Genomic DNA, 23,646 nt, shown 5'->3' on the forward strand with positions numbered 1-23,646 from the left:
TGAATACATCATAATTTGAGCATCCTTCTTCAATACTTCAGAGGTAGGTCTGTCTGGAACTCTTACATGGTCTATAGTACATAGCCAGAGAAACTCGACAGACTAACAGTCTCAAAGACCACTGCCTTGCATGGTTGCCCTTTACACCATAGGTCAGATTTACTTTTCCCTCCTCCACTGCTTTAGTCACAGACCTGCATAATATCTTACTACTTTCGTGACTTGTGATCATTACACATTCCAATAAAACATTTTATTTTCAGGATTCCCGTTTAATTTCCTGAGGTCTCTCGCTAAAGGCCCTTTCTGATGAGAACCCCTAACCTGGCATTGTGAGGTGTCTAATATCAGTATTGTATTCAAAGATATCTACTGGAGGGCCATCTTGAACCTGAGGGCCTAATAAGAAAATACACTATTGGTGAATTACTTTAATGCTATAATCAAATCAAATTGTTCAACAAACTTAATAGGTGCTTGATTTGAGAAATTAAGTTGCTGAAAAAACAGAATTTGAGTTCAAGGCTACCGGATGCTGATCCCTTGTATGTCCCAGTGTGTATTGTTCGTCCCTAGTACAGCTCATCCCAGTGTGTCAGTATCGCTGGCCGGCCCACAGCCAGTAGAGGTAATTGAAGGAGTCTTTCTAGTAGAGACTGAGGCGGCGAGGAGCGTGACGTGTGTGCAAGCGGATGGGGAACAAGCACAGCTGCTGTAGTGTGATGGGCTGCAGCTCTGACAAGGGCTATTAATAGCTCCAGACTTGATCTTCCAAGCAGCATTTTGCTAGAGGGGTTTATAGAAGTCTGCAGGCTACAGCCATAAACTCAATACACACAAGGTGACTGAGACAGTATTTTAAGCTAAGTAAAGCAATCAAAGGATGTTAAAGTAGCAACCCGCAGAACTGTAAACGAGAGGGCCACTCCTGAGAAGCAGTCAATAAAAAAATAATGCCTTGAATGTTGATCAAGCACAAGCGCTGTCAAAAAAATAAATCTATTCAAAGTTAATCTGTGATTCAGCTCACAATCATGAAAGGGAATCTTTTATTTAAAAAACAAAAAACCTATCGATCAGCAAATGAGTTTGTGGCTTCAGCCACCACATTGTGTGTGACTGTGTGGGAGTGTGTTAATGTCTATTTCAAGTTTGTGGATGTATGTTTGCAGCCTTATATAAATACAATGGCTCTGAATTTCAGCCATGCCTCAATACCGGAGTCTGTGGGGGTCTGGGTGAGGCTGCTTATCTTTTGTGCTCTGATAGAACGGATCCTGGAGTAACAGGCAGCAGCTGTGAGACGCTCGGATGTGTCTGATATTAAGGTCTGAATGCTTCTATTCTCATTGCTCTCCAGCTGCCCGCTGCCTGTGTGTGTGTGTTGCTCCCTGGTTCCCCATTTAAAAAGAGCATTTGGAAAGGAGCCGAGCGCTGCTCTGAAGCAAAATTGAAGTGGAAATCTGACCTCCCACCAAATAGATTTCCCTTACAAATAAAATCACAGGGAATTAAATACATTCAACTGTCGGAGAGGGAATAGAGGAGAATTGTGATGGAGAATGTATATTTTCTATTGGAATAAAGACATATGATTACCATAGCATTGAAGAAAGTTTTGCATTAAAATGATTGTCACACAATGTAGTGGAGTGCGCACAGAATAAGTAATAAATTGAACCGAAACTGAGCATTATAGTTGAACATCTTTATTTGTTGAGGTGAACGCTCCACTGAATGCAGATAATCTTTCACCACTACTTTGTGTGGTCTGATGCATTAATTCAGCTTTAACCAAAAATAAATGTAGTACTGTACCTGTACATTACCATCCAAATAGAGTATTTTTCCCTTGAGTACCTCAATTTGCTATGGAAGCGAAACGTAAGGGGTTAGACTCGGGACTCTTGCTCTGGGTCCTCTACTGTCACCGGTTGAAGCATTTGCCACTGCCTTAGCCTCACTGTGGCTTTGTAGCCATGCTGCCTGTAGCTCTGATACATTTATGTGGAACCCTGTGTCTGCCTGCCTGGGGGAGGTGTGTGATGCTCGTCTAGGTGTGTGTCCCCCTTCTGGACCCTCCAGGGTCCCCCGCAGGTTGACCCCCTTTGTAGGAGATTGGGGTGGGGATTTGCGAGGGCTTCTTGCCTGGTCTGTAATCGTGCCTTGGCCGGAGCTTCAGCTTGTAGATGGAGGGCACACTCTCTGGTTTCTTCAAGGTTCTCTTCTGCCTGAAAGACCCATTCCTTGGTTTCAACAGGCTATCAGGACCTGTTATGGTAGTGGCTCTGGGGTTCACTACAAGTGAATTGGTGTCTGTCACCCTGCGCCTTATGCTAATGCTAACTCCATTCCCAGAGTCCGGTGAGAAAGTAGAATCAGCGGGCAGCTCTTTGGACTCGACACCGGAGCCCATAGAGGACCAGGAGCTGGTTACACAGGCTTTGGCCACTTTGAGGTTTAAGCTGGAGTTCACCACCTCTGTGTTGCTGCAAGTCTCCCTAGCTCTAGGGCTACCAGAGAGTGTTTTCACCCAGCTCTCCACACACACCTTTTCCAGCAGCCTATTCCCTTTGGAGAGCTCAGTGATGACTGCATCAAAGCTGGCCTCAACTGGATGTGTGGCATAAGAGGCTGAGGTATGTGGAGATGGTTCGAACCCAGCTAGAACTGTACTGAATCCACCATAATCGTTCTCAGCGATATTCTGAGATGGTTGGTATTGACCGTTTTGCTTGCGTTTTCTGTCATCTGAGTCGACGCTGAGCTGCTGGAGGTTGGACAGGATCTCGTGTTCCAGACTCTGGTACAGACTGGCCTCCTGGGCTGGGCTGATGGGGGGAGGGGTAAACAGGTAAGCATTGTCTATCGCTCTGTCTCCTGCCACAAAGACTTTGCCACATAGTTCTGGATGCTCAGGCTCTTCAAGGCTCACCACAGTGCTTTTGTGAGAAGCCTTGTCATTGACAGGAAAGCCAAATGCAGTCTGTCTTGTCAGGCCCTGCATTCTCTCATGGTTAGAGTCGCTGTGTGAAGGGTTGGTTGTGATGTCATAAGGGGTGGGTGTCTTATTTGGATCCCTCAGATTTCCTCCAATGGGTGTGAAGGGCCTGACTTGGCATTCCCCAGATGATTCTTCCCAGAATGTTTTGGCTGGACAGAAGGTGCGAATTAAATCGGGGCTCTTTTGAAGAGTATCATTGTTTTCAGGTTGCTGGATAGGGATGGTGGGTTGTCTGGGGCAGACAGGGGTATATCTGGCGGGTGGGGGTTCTGTGCTGTTGCCACCCAACATGGAGCTCTGCCTGAGCTTAGAGGCAAACTGAGACTTAGTCCAGGTTTGAGTAAGCCTGTTTTCTGGGCTGGGCTGGGGCAGGGAGGATTGCTGCCCAGGGGACCTGTGGAAGACCAGGGGGGTTCTAGGCCTCTGAGCCTGGGGGTTAGTCTTGGGCTGGGGCTGAGGTGTGGAGGAGTGTTGGATGTACCGAGGCAGGCTGCTGGTGAAGCGGGGGGCATGGGACGAGCGTGTGGCCTCTCTGCCTGTCCTCATGGAAGAGTTGAGTGCTGAGTCATCATTACGCCCAGACTGGTGGTGCTGGAGAGTGGGTGTGGAAGCACTCTGTCGCAGTCTGAAATAGCACAACAAAATCACACTCAAGTTTTGATATGTCACTGCGTATCCGATCTCTCCAAGGTGACCTAAATAACTACCATTATTAATTTGTTAATGCAAGTTTTCACATGAGTAAGTATACAGAATAAAAGTTGTTTCCAGGCTTCTCTACAATGTAGCCTACCAAATCCACTTCTGCAAACTAAAAACAAAGGCTGCAAAAACAAACAAAAGCTGCTTAAACTAAAAATGATTATTTAAAATAGTTACCTTTATTTCACCAGGCAAGTCAATTCAGAACCAATTCTTATTTACAATGACGGCAAGGGGCAAAATGCCTCCTGTGGCAACGGAGATTAAACAACGTAATACAAAACGAACAACAGACAGAAGACACTGGCAACAGCACAAATTAGAACAGCAAACAAACAGTGGATGTGTTTGTGTGTGAAGTAAGATGCACACATCTAGCCTAGAGTTCTCTGCTTTCACCAACTGTCTCGGTCTTGTATTGTTTAGCAATAATATTGTAATAATATGTAATAATAATAATATTGTGTTAAATGCAAAAACTGTCACGTAAAAGGCTGTCAGAACGCACTATACTACATTACATATAAGGCGCTCATAGTTACTCCCTGGTAGAGAGCAACACCGAAAATGTGATTAGGATTCTAACGAGACAGCCAATATTATCTTTATTTTGTCATGTTGTAGACCCAGCGATATGACAGATGCAGAACGTAAACAGCACAGAGGGTCAATTTCCACAACAAAGAGTGTTGAAGCATGAGGCTCAACTTCACTGATGTTTTGGTCCAATGGCTCACAAGCTGTAAGAGCTTGAAGAGAACAGGTGCACATGTGCAGATACTGTGTGTGACAGCGAAGTCTTGCATCTCGCTCATCTCAATATCTGCGGTGCTGTTCGTGGCAACGTCATTTTGCTGAGTCTACCTTTAAGTGGGCCTATATAATGCTATTGTGCTGTATTTTCTTTGTGATTTGCTTGAAGTTGATGAACAGCACAAAATCTCTGGATGTATGCTATGGCCAAAAATGCTATGCATTTTAATTTAAAACTACAGTAAGGTACATAATTGTTACCCAGAAATTATTTGATAATGAGAAGTTTTATGCTATGACCAAAAATGCATACACCTAAACGTCCTCACTGTCAACTGCGTTAATTGTCAGAAGACTTGTGTAAATATTTGTATTAACACAAGATTCAACAACTGAGACAAACTGAACAAGTTCAACAGACATGTGACTAACATAAATGTAATAATGTGTCCCTGAACAAAGGGGGGGGGTCAAAATTCAAAAGTAAGTCAGTATCTGGTGTGGCCACCAGCTGCATTAAGTACTGCTGTGCATCTCCTCCTCATGGACTGCACCAGATTTGCCAGTTCTTGCCGTGAGGCGTTACCCCACTCTTCCACCAAGGCACCTGCAAGTTCCCGGACATTTAGGGGGGGAATGGCCCTAGCCCTCACCCTTCGAGCCAACAGGTCCCAGACGTGCTCAATGGGATTGAGATCCAGGCTCTTCGCTGGCCATGGCAGAACACTGACATTCCTGTCTTGCAGGAAATCACGCACAGAACGAGCAATGGCATTGTCATGGTGAGCCTGCAGGAAGAGTACCACATGAGGGAGGAGGATGTCTTCCCTGTAACGCACAGCGTTGATTGCCTGCAATGACAACAAGCTCAGTCCGATGATGCTGTGACACACCGCCCCAGACCATGACAGACCCTCCACCTCCAAATCGATGCTGCTCCAGAGTACAGGCCTCGGTGTAACTGTCATTCCTTCGACGATAAACGCGAATCCGACCATCACCCCTGGTGAGACAAAACCGTGACTCGTCAGTGAAGAGCACTTTTTGCCAGTCCTGTCTGGTCCAGCGACGGTGGGTTTGTGTCCATAGGCGACGTTGTTGCCGGTGATGTCTGGTGAGGACCTGCCTTTACAACAGGCCTACAAGCCCTCAGTCCAGCCTATCGCAGCCTATTGCAGACAGTCTGAGCACTGATGGAGGGATTGTGCGTTCCTGGTGTAACTTGGGCAGTTGTTGCCATCCTGTACCTGTCCCGCAGGTGTGCTGTTCGGATGTACCGATCCTGTGCAGGTGTTGTTACATGTGGTCTGCCACTGCGAGGACGATCAGCTGTCCGTCCTGTCTCCCTGTAGCAGTGTCTTAGGCATTTCACAGTACGGACATTGCAATTTATTGCCCTGGCCACATCTGCAGTCCTTATGCCTCCTTGCAGCATGCCTAAGGCAGGTTCACGCAGATGAGCAGGGACCCTGGGCATCTTTCTTTTGGTGTTTTTCAGAGTCAGTCGAAAGGCATCTTTAGTTTCTTAAGTTTTCATATCTGTGACCTTAATTGCCTACCGTCTAAGCTGTTCGTGTCTTAACGACCATTCCACAGTTGCATATTCATTAATTGTTTATTGTTCATTGAAACAGTGTTTAAACCCTTTACAATGAAGATCTGTGAAGTTTTGGATTTTTACGAATTATCTTTGGAAGACAGGGTTCTGAAACAGGAACGTTTCTTTTTTTGCTGAGTTTATTTGCTTGCCATGCTGTTGTGCAATAGATTAATTAAATGGACAGAAAATGTTATGTCATTTTAGAATATTTCCTAGCCTTGAGTTTAAGTACCTGGAAACTCATTACAGAATTTGAGAAATCAAAGCAAAGCAGAGCTGCTACATCAAAATTCAAGTCTACAGAGGCTGCAGGACATCGTTTCAACCAGTGATAGACAAAGATGAGCACAGACTTTTTCATGGACAGTCAGTGGTCATCCTCATATCCTCAAACTAACCTGGATAGAAGGTCTGTAAATCTGTCAGTGATTTTACATTCTCAGTGAATTCTGCAGCATAATGCTGAGACTGAAATATGTTGAATAGACTACTGAAAATGATCATCTAGAGTATACCATACCGATAATATAAACTGTAGAAAAAAAACAAACAAATCTAATAAATCTGTTAATTTGCACATCGTTTCCAAAAGCAGGCTGCCCACAGATACCTCCTGGTGTAGTGTATGCTAACATATGCATCCCTACAATCATTATCCACATAATTATAACTCCAGTGACTGTTTGTGCTGAAGTAGGCCAGCTACAATGTTAATAATACATTGTGGCGGCATGACAAAGTTGATTCATTTTAACGATCTAACATGTAGTGGGGGACGTTAACAGTGAAATGATCCAACACAATAAAACGGGAATGTAAAACTATGTGCAGCATGGAGGTATTGAGTCACATTATCACAACAGTCATGCATGAGGACGCACGTTTTAGACAATTCCTTTGCAGATTATGTCATTTCACTCTTTGGAAAAAGCTAAAAGAGTCATTTAAATTTAAGTTACAAAACACATTTTGCTTGATGCTCAAAAATACAGCCTGTACTGCACTATGTTCAACACCAGTGAAGTGAAAACAGACTCCATTCAAATTATTCATGAACATAATATGCTACCACAACAAATTAAACTTAAGATTTAGTCTGACAAACTACATTAATTTAAGCCAACATCCTTTTTCTTGAACAAAAGTAGGTTTATGTGGGCAGCCCTTGGATCTGTACTGCAGTGTTTGCTTTGTTAATGCCTTAAACACTTATGGGGCTCTCAGACAAGGCCATAAGGTCCTAATGGTAAGAGGGTTCTGCACTCAGTCCTCTAACATAGGTGTTAAGTGCCATTCTAACTCTCTGACAGAGCAAGGTGACCCATCTACACGGAGTATAAAAAAAACATTAGGAACACCTGCTCTTTCCATGACCGACTGACCAGGTGAACACAGGTGAAAGCTATGATCCCTTATTGATGTCACTTGTTAAATCCACTTCAAATCAGTGAAGATGAAGGGGAGGAGACAAGTTCAAGAAGGATTTTTAAGCCTTGAGACAATTGAGACATCATTTATGTATGTGTGTCATTCAGAGGGTGAATGGGCAAGACAAAAGATGTATGTGCCTTTAAATGGGGTATGGTAGTAGGTGCCAGGCGCACAAGTTTGAGTGTGTCAAGAACTGCAACGCTGATTGATTTTTCACTCTCAACAGTTCCTGTGTGTATCAAGAACGGTCCACCACCCAAAGGACATCCAGCCAACTTGACAACTGTGGGAAGCATTGGAGTCAGCATGGGCCAGCATCCCTGTGGAATGCTTTAGACACCTTGTAGAGTTCATGCCCCAACAAATGGAGGCTGTTCGGAGCACAAAAGTGGGTGCAAGGCTCAATATTAGGAAGGCGTTCGCTGCTGATGCCAGACAACAAGCGAGGGCTTTTCAAAATATGATGTATCCTTTTTACATCCATCAATGAACAGGTAATCTAATAATGTAGTTAAATGGTGGTGATCAGCACTAATAACAAGGTCCAGGGGAACCAAGCTGTGTTAATGATCCTGTTAGGTTCAAACTGTGCTTAAGGTCAGTGTGGCATTCACTGATATATTATGTACCCTGGTACTGAAAACCACCCATGAATGTGATTTTACAATCAATTTCAACACCCTCAATGTCCATCATTGTCTTTAATAGCATTATCATCAATATTACTAATATTTTCATCAATATCATCACCATTATTCTCTTACCTGTTGGAAAAGGTAGTCTTCATCTCCCTGGAGAACCGGGGGCCTGGGTCAGGAGAGAGGGACGATCTGTTAGGGGAGCAAGAGGCTCTGAGCCCTGTGTCTGGTGATAGGGAACCCCTTGTCCTGGCTGGCCTCAGGCCCCTGGGGGAATAGGTGGAGGGGGCTTCGGAGGGGGTCCAGAGGACGGGCTGGAAGGGGGTCTGGGCGTGGCGACTCATGATCAGCATGGTAGGCATGGTTGGACCCTGGCCGTCTGGGCGCCCCGGCAACCTGCCTTTGATCTCGTGGACCGGCGTGCCCGGGCGCTGAGCCAGCTTATGGGCTGAAGAGAGATGAGAGAGGGATGGAAATCAAGAGAAGAGAAGAAAACAAAGTCTTCATCTGTCACCAGTGTTACAGGGAAGCTGTAAATATCCCAGTAAATCACCAAGGTGAAAATTAAATGTAAGATACAGGATTCAGCAGCACATAATTTGAATGGTAATCGTTATTTAAAGCACTTATTTGCGGCATGGTGATCTTGTTATGAATGAAGCACAATGTATATAACTTGTTTTTTTTCCTCACTGTATTTTTAGCTGAAGTATTTAACCTCCGATAGATCTTATGAATACCAATTAGGTTTATGGTTGCAATGTCAGTGCCTGTCACAATTCATATTTCTGCATTGGCGTCAACTCTTTCTAATCTCTAAATTTGGGGAATAAAAGACCAGCGCTCATCAGCTGAAAGTAGAGGTTAGGCTAATGACTGCTCCTAACAGAAATGTGTCTCTATATGACAAAATGACATTCACAGTCCACCGTCCTTCCACTCTGGCCCTCTTGGGGCTTTATTTTACAAGCCTGGTGAGGCAGGAGAGATTTTACACAGCCCCAGGAAGATGTTAGGGATTGGGGGTATATTGGTTCGCTAATACAGGACTAGTAAAGGCCCAGTGAACTACTTGTGTGAGAGAAAGAAAAAAAGTTCAGCACCCTCAGCACCCCTATTTCCTGCGGCTATGATGTTACATGCCTTTGGTTAAAAGCCGACCGTGGAGAGGAGGCCAGCAATGCTTCAGTTACATTCACTACATGACCAACTCATTCCAAAATCATGGGCATTAATAGAGTTGGTCCTCCCTTCGCTGCTATAACAGCCTCCACTCCTCTGGGAAGGCTTTCCACTAGATGTTGGACCATTGCTATGGGGACTTGTTTCCATTCAGCCACAAGAGCATTAGTGAGGTTGGGCATGGATGTTGGGCGATTAGGCCTGGATCGCAGTCTGCGATACAATTCATCCCAAAGGTCTTCGATTGAGTTCAGGTCAGGTCTCTGTGCAGGCCAGTCAAGTTCTTCCACACCGATCGACAAACCATTTCTGTATGGACCTTGATTTGTGCATGGGGGCATTGTCATGCTGAAACAGTTAAGGGCCTTCCCCAAACTGTTTCCACAAAATTAGAAGCACAGAATTGTCTAGAATGTCATTGCATGATGTAGCATTAAGATTACCCTTGACAGGAACTAAGGGGCCTAGCCCAAAGCATTAAAAACAGCCCTAGACCATTATTCCTCGTCCACCAAACTTTACAGTTGACATTATGCATTTGGGCAGGTAGCGTTCTCCTGGCATCCGCCAAACCCAGATTAACCTGTCGGACTGCCAGATGATGAAGCGGGATTCATCACTCCAGAGAACGTGTTTCCACTGCGCCAGAGTCCAATGGCGGTGAGCTTTACACCACTCCAGCCGACACTTGGCATTGCGCATGTTGATCTTAGTCTTGAGTGCGTGCGGCTGCTCAGCCATGGAAACCCATTTCATTAAGCTCCTGCTGAACAGTTCTTGTGCTGACGTCGCTACCAAAGGCAGTTCGGAACTCGGTAGAGTAGAGTGTGTTGCAGCAGAGGACAGACGATTGTTACACACTACGTACTTCAGCACTCGGCGGTCCCGTTCTGTGGGCTTGGAAAGGTTGCATCCTATGACGGTGCCACGTTGAAAGTAACTGAGCTCTTCAGTAAGGCCATTCTACTGCCAATGCTCGTCTATGGAGATTGCATGGCTGTGTGCTCAATTTTATACACCTGTCAGCAACGGTGTGGCTGAAATAGCCAGATCCACTTATTTTAAGGGGTGTCCACATAGTTTTGTATATATAGTGCAAGTCTTTTATTACACCAGCATCTAGTGTGGAGCAGTAATATAATTGACAGAAGCTCATCGGGGTGGGGTACGCAGTCATCCATCTATGCTTCCTTTCCTTGTCCCCTTTAATGCATGTGCTTGTCAATGCACAATAATACACAATGAGCAGCTCAATTGTCCAATCATGACAAGCGCAATGGTTAAGATGTGGACTGCCACCTAGTGTGCAGCATGCCCTACACTATTGCAATATTGAGAATCGCTTTGAGTAATATTCCAGGTATTCTACTTCATCCTACTGTAATTATATAATACATCCATGTACTCTGATACCTTCTAAACTAAATTGCTCCCTGTGGGGATTAATAAAGTTGAGTTGCATTGTTGTATAGTATTGTGGTTAGAGTTCTCAGGAGCTCACAGGCACCCTGTGTGTCGTGATGAATATTGACAGTCAATTTGCCTGGTGAATGCTCCTGCATTATGTAAGTGATGGTGATGCAAGCAGGCTCAGTCGGAAGGGGGGCTAGTGTATGTGTGTATGTGGGGGGGTCTGAGAGAACTCACTGATAGAGGTGCAGCGACAGGGGTCATGCTTGTCCAGATAGTGCTCCAGGGTGTCCCAACCTCCACCCACTCGCACCATCACATGATTACGCAGGATCTGATAAAACATGGACACGCATGCGGGCGCACACACACAAACCATACCTATGAAAAAGAGCACAACTGCAACATTGTATAATTGGTGGGTTAAGATAGTAAAAGACAAATGATTCACTCACAATAATGACTACATAGCATTAAGCATTTCAAAGAGACCTTCAAGGTTACATATGTCACACCCCACTTTCTGCCAAAGTAAAAAAAGCACAAAACAGATCACTCAATTTTTCCACTGAAAGTAATTAAAAATATATATAATAATCTCCATAGAGTGCTGCAGTATATGTGTATATCGGTGATAGATTGTCAGAGATGAGAAGTGACAGGCACAGAATGAGCTCAGCTGTAAAGAGTGAGCAATTGATGAGGATGAGAGAGGGAAGAGAGTAGAACAGGTGGCGGAGGGAGGCATACCCGAACAAATATGAGTGTGCTGGAGTCCCCCACCCTGTATTTGCCCTCAGACACTTTGAACATGGGAAACTGTGTGGGGCAGGTGCAGCGGCTAATGAGGCACTGGACCTGAGAAACAAAAACACGGGTGAAATCCAAGAGCCAACACTTGAACATGTACAGTTGAAGTCGGAAGTTTACATACACTTAGGTTGGAGTCATTAAAACTCATTTTTCAACCACTCCACACATTTCTTGTTAACAAACTATAGTTTTGGCAAGTTGGTTAGGACATCTACTTTGCGCATGACAGGTAATTTTTCCAACAATTGTTTACAGACCGATTATTTCACTGTATCACAATTCCAGTGGGTCAGAAGTTTACATACAAAGTGGACTGGTGCCTTTAACTTCTTGGTGACAGGGGGCAGTATTTTCACATTCAGATGAAATGCATGCCCAAATTCAACTGCCTGCTACTCATCCCCAGAAGACAAGATATGCATATTATTAGTAGATGTGGATAGAAAACACTGAAGTTTCTAAAACTGTTTGAATCATGTCTGAGTATAACATAACTTATTTAGCTGGCCAAACCCCAAGGATAAACAATTCAGATGTTTTTTGTTTTTGAGGTCACTCTTTTCAACGGGCTTTCATTGGGAATCCAGATTTCTAAAGGGACCTTCTTGCAGTTCCTATCGCTTCAACTGGATGTCACCAGTCTTTAGAAATTGGTTGAGGTTTTTCCTTTGTGTAATGAAAAAGTACAGCCATCTTGAACGAGGGTCACTTGAAGTGTACTTGAAGAGGCGCATGACCAGAAAGCACGCTACAGTTTTGTTTTCCTCCTGTATTGAACACAGATTATCCAGTCTTCAATTCGATCGATTATTTACGTAAAAAAATACCTAAAGTTGTATTACAAAAGTAGTTTGAAATGTTTTGGCAACGTTTACAGGTAACTTTTGAGATATTTTGTAGTCACGTTGCGCAAGTTGGAACCTGTGTTTTTCTGGCTCAAACGCGCCAAATAAATGGATATATATCTACAGAATTAATCAAACAAAAGGACCATTTGTGATGTTTATGGGACATATTGGAGTGCCAACAAAAGAAGCTTGTCAAAGGTAAGGCATGAATTATATTTTTATTTCTGCGTTTTGTGTCGCGTCTGCAGGGTTGAAATATGGTTTCTCTTTGTTTACGGAGGTGCTATCCTCAGATAATGGCATCGTTTGCTTTCGCCGAAAAGCCTTTTTGAAATCTGACATGTTAGCTGGATTCACAACAAGTGTAGCTTTAATTTGGTATCTTACATGTGTGATTTCATGAGTTTCATTTTTTATAGTAATTTATTTGAATTTGGCGCTCTGCATTTTCACTGGCTTTTGGCCAGGTGGGCAACATAATCCCAGAGAGGTTAAACAGCTTGGAAAATTCCAGAAAACGATGTCATGGCTTTAGAAGCCTCTGATAGGCTAATTGACATCATTTGAGTCAATTGGAGGTGTACCTGTGGATGTATTTCAAGGCCTACCTTCATCCTCAGTGCCTCTGCTTGACATCATGGGAAAATCTAAAGAAATCAGCCAAGACCTCAGAAAAAAAATGTGTAGAGTCCTCCACACGGCTGGTTCATCCTTGGGAGCAATTTCCAAACACCTGAAGGTACAACGTTCATCTGTACAAACAATAGTATGCAAGTATAAACAACATGGGACCACGCAGCCGTCATACAGCTCAGGAAGGAGACTGTCTCCTAGATATGAACGTACTTTGGTGCGAAAAGTGCAAATCAATCCCAGAACAACAGCAAAGGACCTTGTGAGGATGCTGGACGAAACAGGTACAAAAGTATCAATATCCACAGTAAAACAAGTCCTATATCGACACAATCTGAAAGGTCGCTCAGCAAGGAAGATGCCACGGCTCCAAAACCTCCATAAGAAAGCCAGACTACGGTTTGCAAATGCACATTGGGACAAAGATCGTACTTTTTGGAGAAATGTCCTCTGGTCTGATGAAACAAAAATAGAACTGTTTGACCATAATGACCATTGTTATGTTTGGAGGAGAAAGGGGGATGCTTGCAAGCCAAAGAACACCATCCCAATCATGAAACACGGGGGTGACAGCATCATGTTGTTGGGGTGCTTTGCTGCAGGAGGGACTGGTGCACTTCACAAAATAGATGGCATCATGAGGCAGGAAAATTATGTGGATATATTGAAGCAACATCTCAAGACATCAGTTAAAGCTTGGTTGCAAATGGGTCATCCAAATGGACAATGACCCCAAGCATACTTCCAAAGTTGTGGCAAAATGGCTTAAGCGCAACAAAGTCAAGGTATTGGACTGGCCATCAAAGAGCCCTGACCTCAATCCTATAGAAAATGTGTGGGTAGACCTGAAAAAGCATGTGCAAGCAAGGAGGCTGCAAACCTGACTCAGTTGCACCAGCTCTGTAATGGGCCAAAATTCACCCAACTTATTGTGGGAAGCTTGTGGAAGGCTACGCGTTTCGCGTTTGACCCAAGTTAAATTGAAAGGCAATGCTACCAAATACTAATTGAGTGTATGTAAACTTCTGACCCACTGGGAATGTGAAGAAATAAATAAAAGCTTAAATAAATAATTTGCTCCATTATTCTGACATTTCACATTCTTAAAATGAAGTGGTGATCCTAATTGACCTAAGACAGGGAATTTTTACTAGGATTAAATGTCAGGAATTGTGAAAAACTGAGTTTAAATGTATTTGGCTAAGTTGTATGTAAACTTCCGACTTCAACTGTACGTAATCAAAAGTACTGCACATGATGTAATGTACGTTTTTATACGTTGTCTTTATTCTATAGCCAGGGTGACTAATAGTTCAAATCAAGTACAATTCAGTCTCACACACAGACACACTGTGTTAGACAAAGGCAGCAATACTGTGTCTCCTTACACTATCCAGCTATTTCTTAAATATGCAATATATCAGTGAGTGACTGTATTGAACCCCAGACTTATACAAATCAGACATATCCCGGCAGCCAAGGCACCCGCTAAGACATTTCCCCTGCTTGTCCGACAACTCACATCTTTGTAACAACAAAAACAAGCCTTCATCCCTCTTGACACAGGGTTTTATAAGTGAGTTACGACAGCAAAAGGTGGTGGTCCATCCATTGCCAAGAGTTTTCCCTTTGGCTTAGTTAAGGTCAAATTGAAAAGAGAAGATTCAAGTCAATCCTGTAGCCTATTTTGACATGTACAACAATTTCCATGGTCTGTTAATCTTTTCCACAAAAATGATATGGTCTAATTAATTTCCTCAGATAACTTCATTAAAATGGAAATAACCCTTATAGCCCAAACTACCATCATTAGGTTTATCCAACAAGTCTAATATAATTCAGTGTATAAAACCGAGTACTAGTCCTTTCCCCATAGAGGGACCCAGATCAGTAGTTACACCAGACTGGCCACATTGTGGGCAGGAGATCTGATCACTGGTTACTTTGGATGATTTGAGCATTAGTTAGAGTAGACTTGATCATTGTAATAGTGGTATTAATAGCATTAGCATTGTAATAGCATTAGTTACAGTAGAGTTCACTTGTAATAGTGGTAGATTTGTAATAACTGGTCACTTAAAATAGATTTGATCGCTGATTACAATTACAGATAATATTAGTGACTGTGGGAGATATGTGAACTAGTTTGAATAGTGGATTTGATCACTGATTATAGTGGAAGATTTGTTCATTGGTTCCAATTTGTGAACTGGTTCCAGCGGTGCGGTCTCACCATCTCATCCAGGTTTTGAGTGTTGGAGGTGTGCCGCTGGGGTTTGGCTAGTGGCGGGGTCTCTTCCAGGGGCAACTCCAGCTCCTCTCTGATCTCCTCCTCGATCTCTTGCTCCAACTGGATCAACACGGGGGCAGCCATGCCGAAACGAGAGGCACGCCGGGCTACTTCCAGCAGACACAGCACAAAGTTCTTCTCATTCTTCCGCAGCACTAGGTCGTCTGTCTCAAACATGAGCACATCTGGAGGAGTGGGGAGAAGGATTGAGTGAGTCGTCTGAGGATCGAGATGTTAACGTAATACGAAGGAGCAGCCTCATGTGACCAACATGACCAGGAGAACCCTGGGCGCTGATTTCTGTTTCCAGATGAATGTTCTATCCAGGGATGTGATCATTAGAAAAGTACAGATTTAAAAATTGAGGGAACGGTTCACGAGGCCATGTTCCTATGAAGTATGGATTTAGAGCCTCACCTAGTGGTACATTTCCATATTGCATGCATTCCATCAAACACCGTTGAGCACTTGTCTAGCACACACTGTCCGTTGTAGGCTACTGAATGTGTGCATACGTTCAGAAATTTTGAATACAATAGGCATAAATAATATTGGGATGCTGGTCAATAAGCCATTAATTCAAGAGACTCCATTCATGTCAGTTTGTCACACCTGTTTGCCACTTGACCTGTGGGGCAAGTGGGTGTGGATTTACGGCATATAAAGATTACATTCGCAATGGCTTCACCCAGTTAAACTATAATTACGTTCAAGCCTTCTGTAGGATATATACAATTGAAAAATTGTGGCCAGCAAAAGTAGTCAGTCAGAACATAAATTGCCATTATGCAGGAATATTGTCATACCTTTAATATCCATATGCTTTCGACACCAACTGATGAAATTTGAGATGTTGTCCCGGGCCAGGAAAGTTGCAGGTTGGGCGGAATTTACGAACGTGACACCGTTCGTTGGCAGCTGGACCTGTCGCACCATCCCGTACTTTTGAATGAACTCTCCCGCCACTCTTGTGACATTATTGGCGTGGGAACAGAGGACCGCGCCCGTCTCGAGCGCCTCCAGTATGTTGTTCACGTCAATATCGATCTCGTACAAATCTCTCAACCATTCTGCCAAATCCTCCTTCATCGCATACAGGTACTCTTCGCTAGACTTGAAGGGCTTGATGCTTTGATTTGTGGCATGATGAATCCCAGTGGACATTGTGAGCAATATGAAATATACACTTCAAGCAGAGAAGTCACGACATGAGGCAAAACTATCGTGAAAGTAGTATCGCAAATATATTATTGCCTCAACCAACCTGCACCTGGTTCCACTTATTCCATGCGGTTTGAACGCGTAGCTAGCTAGTGATTTACAGTGTAAAACGCTCGACTATAAAGTCATTTATTTCAAAATATGGTCATTAATTAAATGTTCGAAATACAGTCAAAATTAACCTGAAATCTGTCTACACTTATTTAAGTTTCTCTAGCTACCCAGGCTGCCAGTTTGTTTTGTAGTGGCTTCTGTGGTACTCTCCTTGGTTACAAGGTAACGAGCTCATTCCAAACATTCCCATTAACCATTTCACGACCAGTCCCCCCCAACAAGTTCAAAATTCCTTCCAAAACGTGTTTAATGTTCTTACTTACTTTGTAGCTGGATGCCACTTGTTACACCTTTTATATAATCTCGTTAACCCAGAATTAAAGTTAAACATATACATTTTAATTTCAATATTGAGGTGTAGTAACTGAATTACCATGTCAGACACTCAAGGTGATATGCTTGCACATTGGAATTCTTAGTGTACATTTCCACCCTCCCCCACCCCATCACTATTCAAACGCAAAATGTAAATGGTGTAGAGATGTCTTTCTACCTTTGAAAAAAGCCACAAGAATAGTTCTGGGTTGATGGGTAAAGACAAAATACTACTTTACAAGTAATTCCATGCATAATTACATGGAGCATACTTTGACAATCTAGATTGCAAACAGGAGTCATTTGAACATCTATGTAAGAGCTACAAGTTGGAGAAATCCCTCAAACATACATTGATCCAGTGCAAGATGTAAGGTCAACTGTTTATTGATAGCGTTATTAACATTTCTGATCAGTTAACATTTTTGATAACAGCTATTTCGTCATCTGGCATGATGAAACTTGGATTTTGGAGAGATCTTGTTGCCATTTAGGTGACTGGACAATATAAATAACCACAGATTCAAACTTTGCTCACTTCATGTTAGCAACAAAATCCTCGCCCTTCTTGATGGAGCCTTTCAGCTCACCAATGGCATCAGCCACCAGATTCTCCTCAAAGGCTGACAGCTTGCCCAGGCCAAGGTTCTTCTCAATTCCGTGTTTCTAAAAGGGCACAAAAATATTCCTTCTGGTTATCACTTCAGATTGTCAAAGTCGTGTGTCATTCAAATAGGAACCTGAATTAAGTACAAGTACAGCATTAATATAAGCAGAAGGTGCAATTTCAGTCTACAACTTATAAACCTGTTTATAAGGTGGTGTAGGACTTACCCCGAGGAGGAGAGGTGTGGAGAAGTATTTGCATTCGGTCTCTTCTGACCTTACGTACGCACACTCTACAACGCCATCCTTTCCGTTCATGGCGTCCAGGACGGAGAAGGTGAACCTAGCCCCAGCGTAGGCCATGGACAGCGTAGCAGAGCCTGAACACACGTAGGTTTGCCAGTTAGAGCTCATCAGAGTGGTTCAAACATTCATTACGTTTAAAGGACAGTTTTCATTGAGAATCAGCAAGTCCGTCGGATAACACTGCCTACCTGCTCCAGCCTTGGCCTTCACAACCTCAGTGCCAGCATCCTGGATCCTAGCGGTCAGAGCAGACAGCTGGTCGGCTGGGAACTCCACTTTGGGTGTTGCCTACAGAGTGGCATGTGCAAGGTGTATTGTTATTCACAGGAAAAGCCTTGTTCATGTTGAACCTTATCCTATTCATTTTCCAACTGAATTTTAAAATGACCATGAATTAGGAATTTCTTAAAGCCACAGACTAACAAATTCTGAATCACAGGCTCCCACTGTATGACAACTCATTCATTGATGTTACAAACACTAGAGGGAGCCATAAAAAAGTGTTCCAAAAACAGGGGCAGCATATCAGATCAGCTCAGCTCAAACCCCTAAAAATTGGCAAATGTGTGTCATTTTTGTTGTTAGATTAAGATTTAGTCCTACTGGTGTCATTGCAAGGAAATCGTTCAGGTATTGGATTTTTTATTTCTGTGAAAAGGCCCTTATTCTTACCTGTGAGATGAGAGGAATAATGGTCTTTCCTGCATGACCTCCAATCACTGGTACATTGACACGTGCTGGGTCAAGGCCCTGCAATATGAAACACCAAACAGTCAGCCATCTTGCCTATGCAATATTATTGCCTATGCAATAATCAATGAGTGGATACTAGCTGGCTAGCATTAACTTAAAGAAAATGTTTTTAAAAAATCTACTTTAAAAATGTTATGCAGTTGGATCATGGTGACAACCAAATATTTAAGTGGAGACATTCCCTACAACATAAGCCTATTACAATACAAACGTTGTATAGAATGCACCCAAGCACATTTAGAGCCTTGCTCTGAGCAAACTACAAAGTAGGCAATTCAAACTCTAGGTGTGAATGTTTTTGCTTTGTCACACAGTGTTTATCTACTCTTCCACAATCATCTGTAAGATACAAACATAAACTTTGTTCCGTTCAGGGTGATACGCCCGTGAACTTTGAGATCATTCCTGTGTGTCAAAGGTATAGAGAGTGAGTATAGAGTGCATTAGGAATGTTTGAGGTCCTCAAACCTTACTTTGAGCTCTGCGACAAATGCATTGGCTCTGACGATATCCAATGTTGTGACACCAAACACTCTGTTGGGGTTGTAGACACCATATTTTTTCATCACCTCTGATGTGATGGGAATAGTAGAGTTGACCTATGGATTAAACAAAACTGTCAGCTATTTCAAACCACATGTTACCATCACTGGCATTTACCTTCTGATGTACAATAAACAGCCATTACACAATCAATGGAATATTTAAGCATTTATTGTTGAAGAGCAAATGAGATCTTGTATCATTTAAGATTGTGGTGACTGAAGCACCAAAAACAAATCAGTGACCTAAACAGCACTGGCATGGAAAATAAATTGCCTTTCAAATTAAGCCCATTCCTGAAAGTCAGTGCTACCTTCTCTTTGGCAACAAAAAAAGTGTTTTTCTCCAACAACAAGGTATCCGACTGTATAGACGTCTGAGCTGCTCTAGAGTAATGTGAGTCGCCAGGAGCTTGAGTTAATTCTGGAGAAGAGGTAGTGGTGTACTCACAGGGTTGGCGATGATGCAGATCATGGCTTCGGGGCAGTTGCGGGCAACAGCATCAGCCAGAGTGGCCACGATGGTGGCATTAGTGTTGAACAGATCATCACGGGTCATGCCTGGAAGAATTGTATTTTTAAATGTAATGTGTGCACTTCCAATTGAAAGAAAGCATGATGTTCTTCATTATGAATCCCATTGTCAACTTGGGTAAACTTACCAGGTTTTCTTGGGACACCAGCGGGGATGACAACAACATTGCAGCCTTTCAGTGCAGCGTCCAACTGGTCTGGACCCATGTAACCTAGTGAAGGAATCATCGTAGTTAAATTAGATAAACCAAAGGGACATTTTCACAATAATTTCACTACGCAGTGTTAAGACTTTAGTAGTGAAGTTGATGTACAGCAGGAAGGTGTCTTACCAGTGACGTGGGCCCTGGTCTCGATGTGGCTGAGGTCAGCTGCCACTCCAGGTGTGTGGGCAATGTCAAAGAGAGACAGTTCGCCCACCAGAGGACTGTTCTTCAGGAGCAGTGAGAGAGGCTGGCCAATACCGCCGGAAGCACCCAGCACTGCCACCTTGGCATTGTTCTGAGGGGGAGAGGATACAATTTCACTGACTATCTCATAGGGCTGTCCCCGACAAAAAACAAAAAAAAATTGGTCCACCGAGAATTTGTTCCCGATTGATTGGTCAAAATTTTTAAAACATGTATTTTCCCATATATAGACACACCCTATGTTGAATAAAATCAACTATATGTAGACTACTGAGCTTGCCTGATGCTTTAAGCGCTGCAATTAAAAATGAAGACTCAAATTACTAAAGAGGGAGCCAGAGATCAATATAGCCTAACCAGAAGAAAAAAAAAACCTTTTATGCCCATCCTCCTCCCGCTGCTGCTGGCCTTCGCAGCCGTTATGCTCCTGAAGTGCCAGTAATAGCTATCGGAAACCTTTTTCATTTGGAGTGCCAAGTTATCATACCATTTCTACTGAACTGCGTGCCAGTTAGGATTTTCACATGCACATTTTCATGGAACAGTTTCATTTAATTTATAATAAAGTCTTCATCTCAAAATCAATGATGTGGTCAATACAAATTATACCTAAATGATACAAATCTAAAACGACATATTGTCAACATGTAAAAATAGCCTCCATAAAGCCAAAAAATAAAAACATTGCAGCCTGCAGGTAGAAAATAGCCTGATGAAAATAAATATCCTATAAATCACATTGCTACGCATGGCCTGTCTGCAAGGAACTTGAAACATTGTATCAACTTAACCTGGTCTGGCCCAAAGCTCATGCTAGCAAAAGTGCAACAATGTATAAAATATTCTGGGCCCTCAGTTTCCTGCACCAGTGAGCTCCTGAGAAACAAACGCAGCTGTAGGCTATTTGTGCAAGTGATAAGTTATCATGTAGGCCTTTTTTATGACTTTTCCACCAGATCAGAGCATGACATTTTTTTCCCTTTCATGCTGAGTGGTTATCAAAAGGAAGAGTGCTGGAAATATTGTTTAAAAAAAGGCTACGTTGAGGAACTACTGTCATTCTCAATGGATGTAAAAACAAACTGTTTGCGTGCTGTTTGAGGCAAAGAAAACATTACTTTGAGAAGCTCCACAGTGATGGTGAGTTAAGAAAATCAGAAATTGTATCAGATCTCCAAATGTGCACATTTATAAGCTTACACATGCAGGCCAGGTAGCCTAGGCCTATGTGTAATCAGGTGCATGTTTTTACTCAAGATTGACAGGAGCGCTCCAAACCAAAGACAATGAATAAATTGACAACTCGTAAATGAAATAAAACAAAACTTTTTTTCTTACAAGTGTAGCCTAGGTTGAGCGCTCCGCAAACAATGTGTCCACTCCTACAATGAGAACGGTAAGAATGTAATATTGAATGCATTAACAGAAATTACCGTAACCAAACAAAGATTCTAGATTAGAAATGGTAATTAACGGTAAATGTACTACTGGTGATACCCACAGCCTCTAATGGATTAGTACACTCAGAAGGGCGTGAATCAGACAGGTGTCTCGTGTGCCATAACATTTATTTCATACATTTACCACTGCTTGACTACAAATCTGTCAACCAACAGCATATTGACCAAACAATCGACTAAATGGGGTCAGCCTTAATGTCAACGTCATATTGCTAACAATCACACAACCAAACATATTTCTTGTGTGTCTGACGAATTCCAGCACAAACTATTGTAGAATAGATGTGCATCTATTACAAACAAGAAGCTTGAATGAGACTGACTCAATTGTGGTTTTGTAGGATGGGTCTGTTAGACCAAGGTTTATAATTCAAGTTTCATGTAGGACTTCTTTGCACAATCAATCCTTGTAATTTGCTAATATCAAAAAGGGGACAGAAACCTTTCACCTGAAAATGACATTTATTCTTGTAGGCCACAAACCATTCACAGAAAGGGCAAAGGTCAGGACACTATGGATTCAACCTTGACTATTCATGGTTGGCCACAAAAGCCAGGATTTCAGAGTGAGCGATACAAGGATCATTTTTTAATTTAACCTTCATTAAGCTGTAGAAAGAATGTAAGCCACCATTACACTCAAGTTCACAGAATCTTTCAACAGCTCTGATTATATTAATAAGGTTAAAGTTACTTCTTGATCAATGTTGTGGAATTATACTACTACTATCCTTGCCAATGCCAACATTCAGGAACATCTTAAACATTGATCAAAACTGTCCAAGATGTTATCAATCGTGTTAATTTTATCCTTGACACACTCAATTCAAACGAGTTTAAATTAAGACAGTTTGTAGTAAAGATTTGTGATGTTATTGTATTGCACACTATCAGTAGTTTTAGTATATCATGCGTGTTAAATATGGATTAATTAGCAAACATTTGGAAGAAACTGGGCCAATAATCCTCCTAATAATTCATTAAATTGAATGTGCCATCGGAGATTGTTCACTAACATGTCACGAAGGACAAGCTCGAGATAACCGAACAAAACACTGCTCTGTCAATCAAAGCACCTTTACCATGGTATTCTTTTTGTCACTCATAATTGCGCATGCCTTGCCTTTGCCAATCCCAAAAGTAAACCAAGCATGACAAATTGACCTTATACAGTGCAGTGGAAGCAGCTATCAACAGTTTACAAATCCTTGCTAGTCAGCTACTGCTAGCCAATTAATTAAACTAACGTTATAAGTATAGCTAAAGTTGACAACATTGACTCGTTTTAAACTCTAGACCATTCTGATGTGGCTCAACTAATGCAAAGTATGTGACATTTCAAGTTATAACTAGCTAATGTAGCTAGTTAGCTGGCTAAATAATCTGACAAGCAAGCTGGCTACCATGCTAGCTAGCTAGTAACGTTAGCTAGTTAATTTACGCTATTACTAGCCATCTCTTAGCTGACAAAGAAATATATTATTTACCTGTGAGGAGGTGGATAAGCTCCTGGTAGCAATGCAAATTGTGGGTCTTGCAATGCGGGAAAACATGTTGGATAGGGAGGGGTTGGCTATTCTTTATAACTGATCCTCTTCACAGTGACTCCAACGTCCTCTACATCTGTGGCCGGTCGAAACAGACCGCTTGCAAAAGCGACCTATCTTAACTATCAGGGACAGCCTACTTCCTGTACCATATGCAGTTTGATTGGTTAAAATATGAACATTTCCGGTTATGATTGGGCTAATGGAATATCAATCATGCTTTATGACGTCGTGTCCAAAGTGGGCCTCAATCGCTTTCACTTTCGTGATGCATTGATTGGAATTTATTTTTTGTGTAAAGATGATTAGCTAGTGATTGCAACCAATGGAATGTAAATCTCTTAAAAAATGTTACTTTTTATGTTTTAATGTTGTTGTTTTTTACCTTACTTTTTGTCAGAGAAAATCAGACTGCCATGGAATATTATGAACAAGTACTTATGTTATGTAGCATAATAACTTTATCAGAGTCCTGATCCTATGATCTTGCAGTGCAGAGGTGAGTACGATACTCCATGCGCCACAAAAGCCCGG

The 23,646-nt window shown here is 42.5% G+C and overlaps 2 protein-coding genes across 2 annotated transcripts; both read right to left on the reverse strand.

Annotated features, from left to right (window-relative positions):
* Nucleotides 1–2,053: 2,053 nt before the first annotated feature.
* Nucleotides 2,054–16,468, reverse strand: LOC139419489 (GAS2-like protein 2A). Its single transcript, XM_071169442.1, has 6 exons — nt 16,111–16,468; nt 15,248–15,489; nt 11,471–11,578; nt 10,958–11,054; nt 8,255–8,576; nt 2,054–3,629 (listed from the first exon to the last, which is right to left on the reverse strand). Exons 1-6 carry the CDS (start codon nt 16,466–16,468, stop codon nt 2,054–2,056), a joined length of 2,703 nt encoding a protein of 900 aa, XP_071025543.1.
* An 857-nt stretch (nt 16,469–17,325) lies between these two features.
* LOC139418199 (malate dehydrogenase 2, NAD (mitochondrial)) lies at nt 17,326–23,240 on the reverse strand. Its single transcript, XM_071167467.1, has 9 exons — nt 23,053–23,240; nt 20,028–20,196; nt 19,824–19,907; nt 19,613–19,722; nt 19,093–19,218; nt 18,539–18,616; nt 18,055–18,154; nt 17,789–17,940; nt 17,326–17,620 (listed from the first exon to the last, which is right to left on the reverse strand). The coding sequence occupies exons 1-9, from the start codon at nt 23,116–23,118 to the stop codon at nt 17,489–17,491; spliced, it is 1,017 nt and encodes a 338-aa protein (XP_071023568.1). The 5' UTR covers nt 23,119–23,240; the 3' UTR covers nt 17,326–17,488.
* Between the last annotated feature and the right edge of the window lie 406 nt (nt 23,241–23,646).

This window comes from Oncorhynchus clarkii, chromosome 10, assembly GCF_045791955.1.
Source record: "Oncorhynchus clarkii lewisi isolate Uvic-CL-2024 chromosome 10, UVic_Ocla_1.0, whole genome shotgun sequence".
In the NCBI taxonomy this organism is placed as follows: Eukaryota; Metazoa; Chordata; class Actinopteri; order Salmoniformes; family Salmonidae; genus Oncorhynchus; species Oncorhynchus clarkii.

Bases quoted from the DNA above. Each gene is read 5' to 3' on its own strand.
- LOC139418199 (XM_071167467.1), bottom strand. From the start codon at position 23,118: ATGTTTTCCCGCATTGCAAGACCCACAATTTGCATTGCTACCAGGAGC. The intron at 19,908-20,027 runs GTAAGACACCTT...TTCCTTCACTAG, and splicing joins GACCAGGGCCCACGTCACTG to GTTACATGGGTCCAGACCAG. The intron at 19,219-19,612 runs GTGAGTACACCA...TTTAATCCATAG, and splicing joins TCTGCATCATCGCCAACCCT to GTCAACTCTACTATTCCCAT.
- LOC139419489 (XM_071169442.1), bottom strand. From the start codon at position 16,468: ATGTCCACTGGGATTCATCATGCCACAAATCAAAGCATCAAGCCCTTC. The intron at 11,055-11,470 runs GTATGCCTCCCT...ATGTTTTATCAG, and splicing joins GCACACTCATATTTGTTCGG to ATCCTGCGTAATCATGTGAT. The intron at 3,630-8,254 runs GTAAGAGAATAA...GTGCTATTTCAG, and splicing joins AAGACTACCTTTTCCAACAG to ACTGCGACAGAGTGCTTCCA.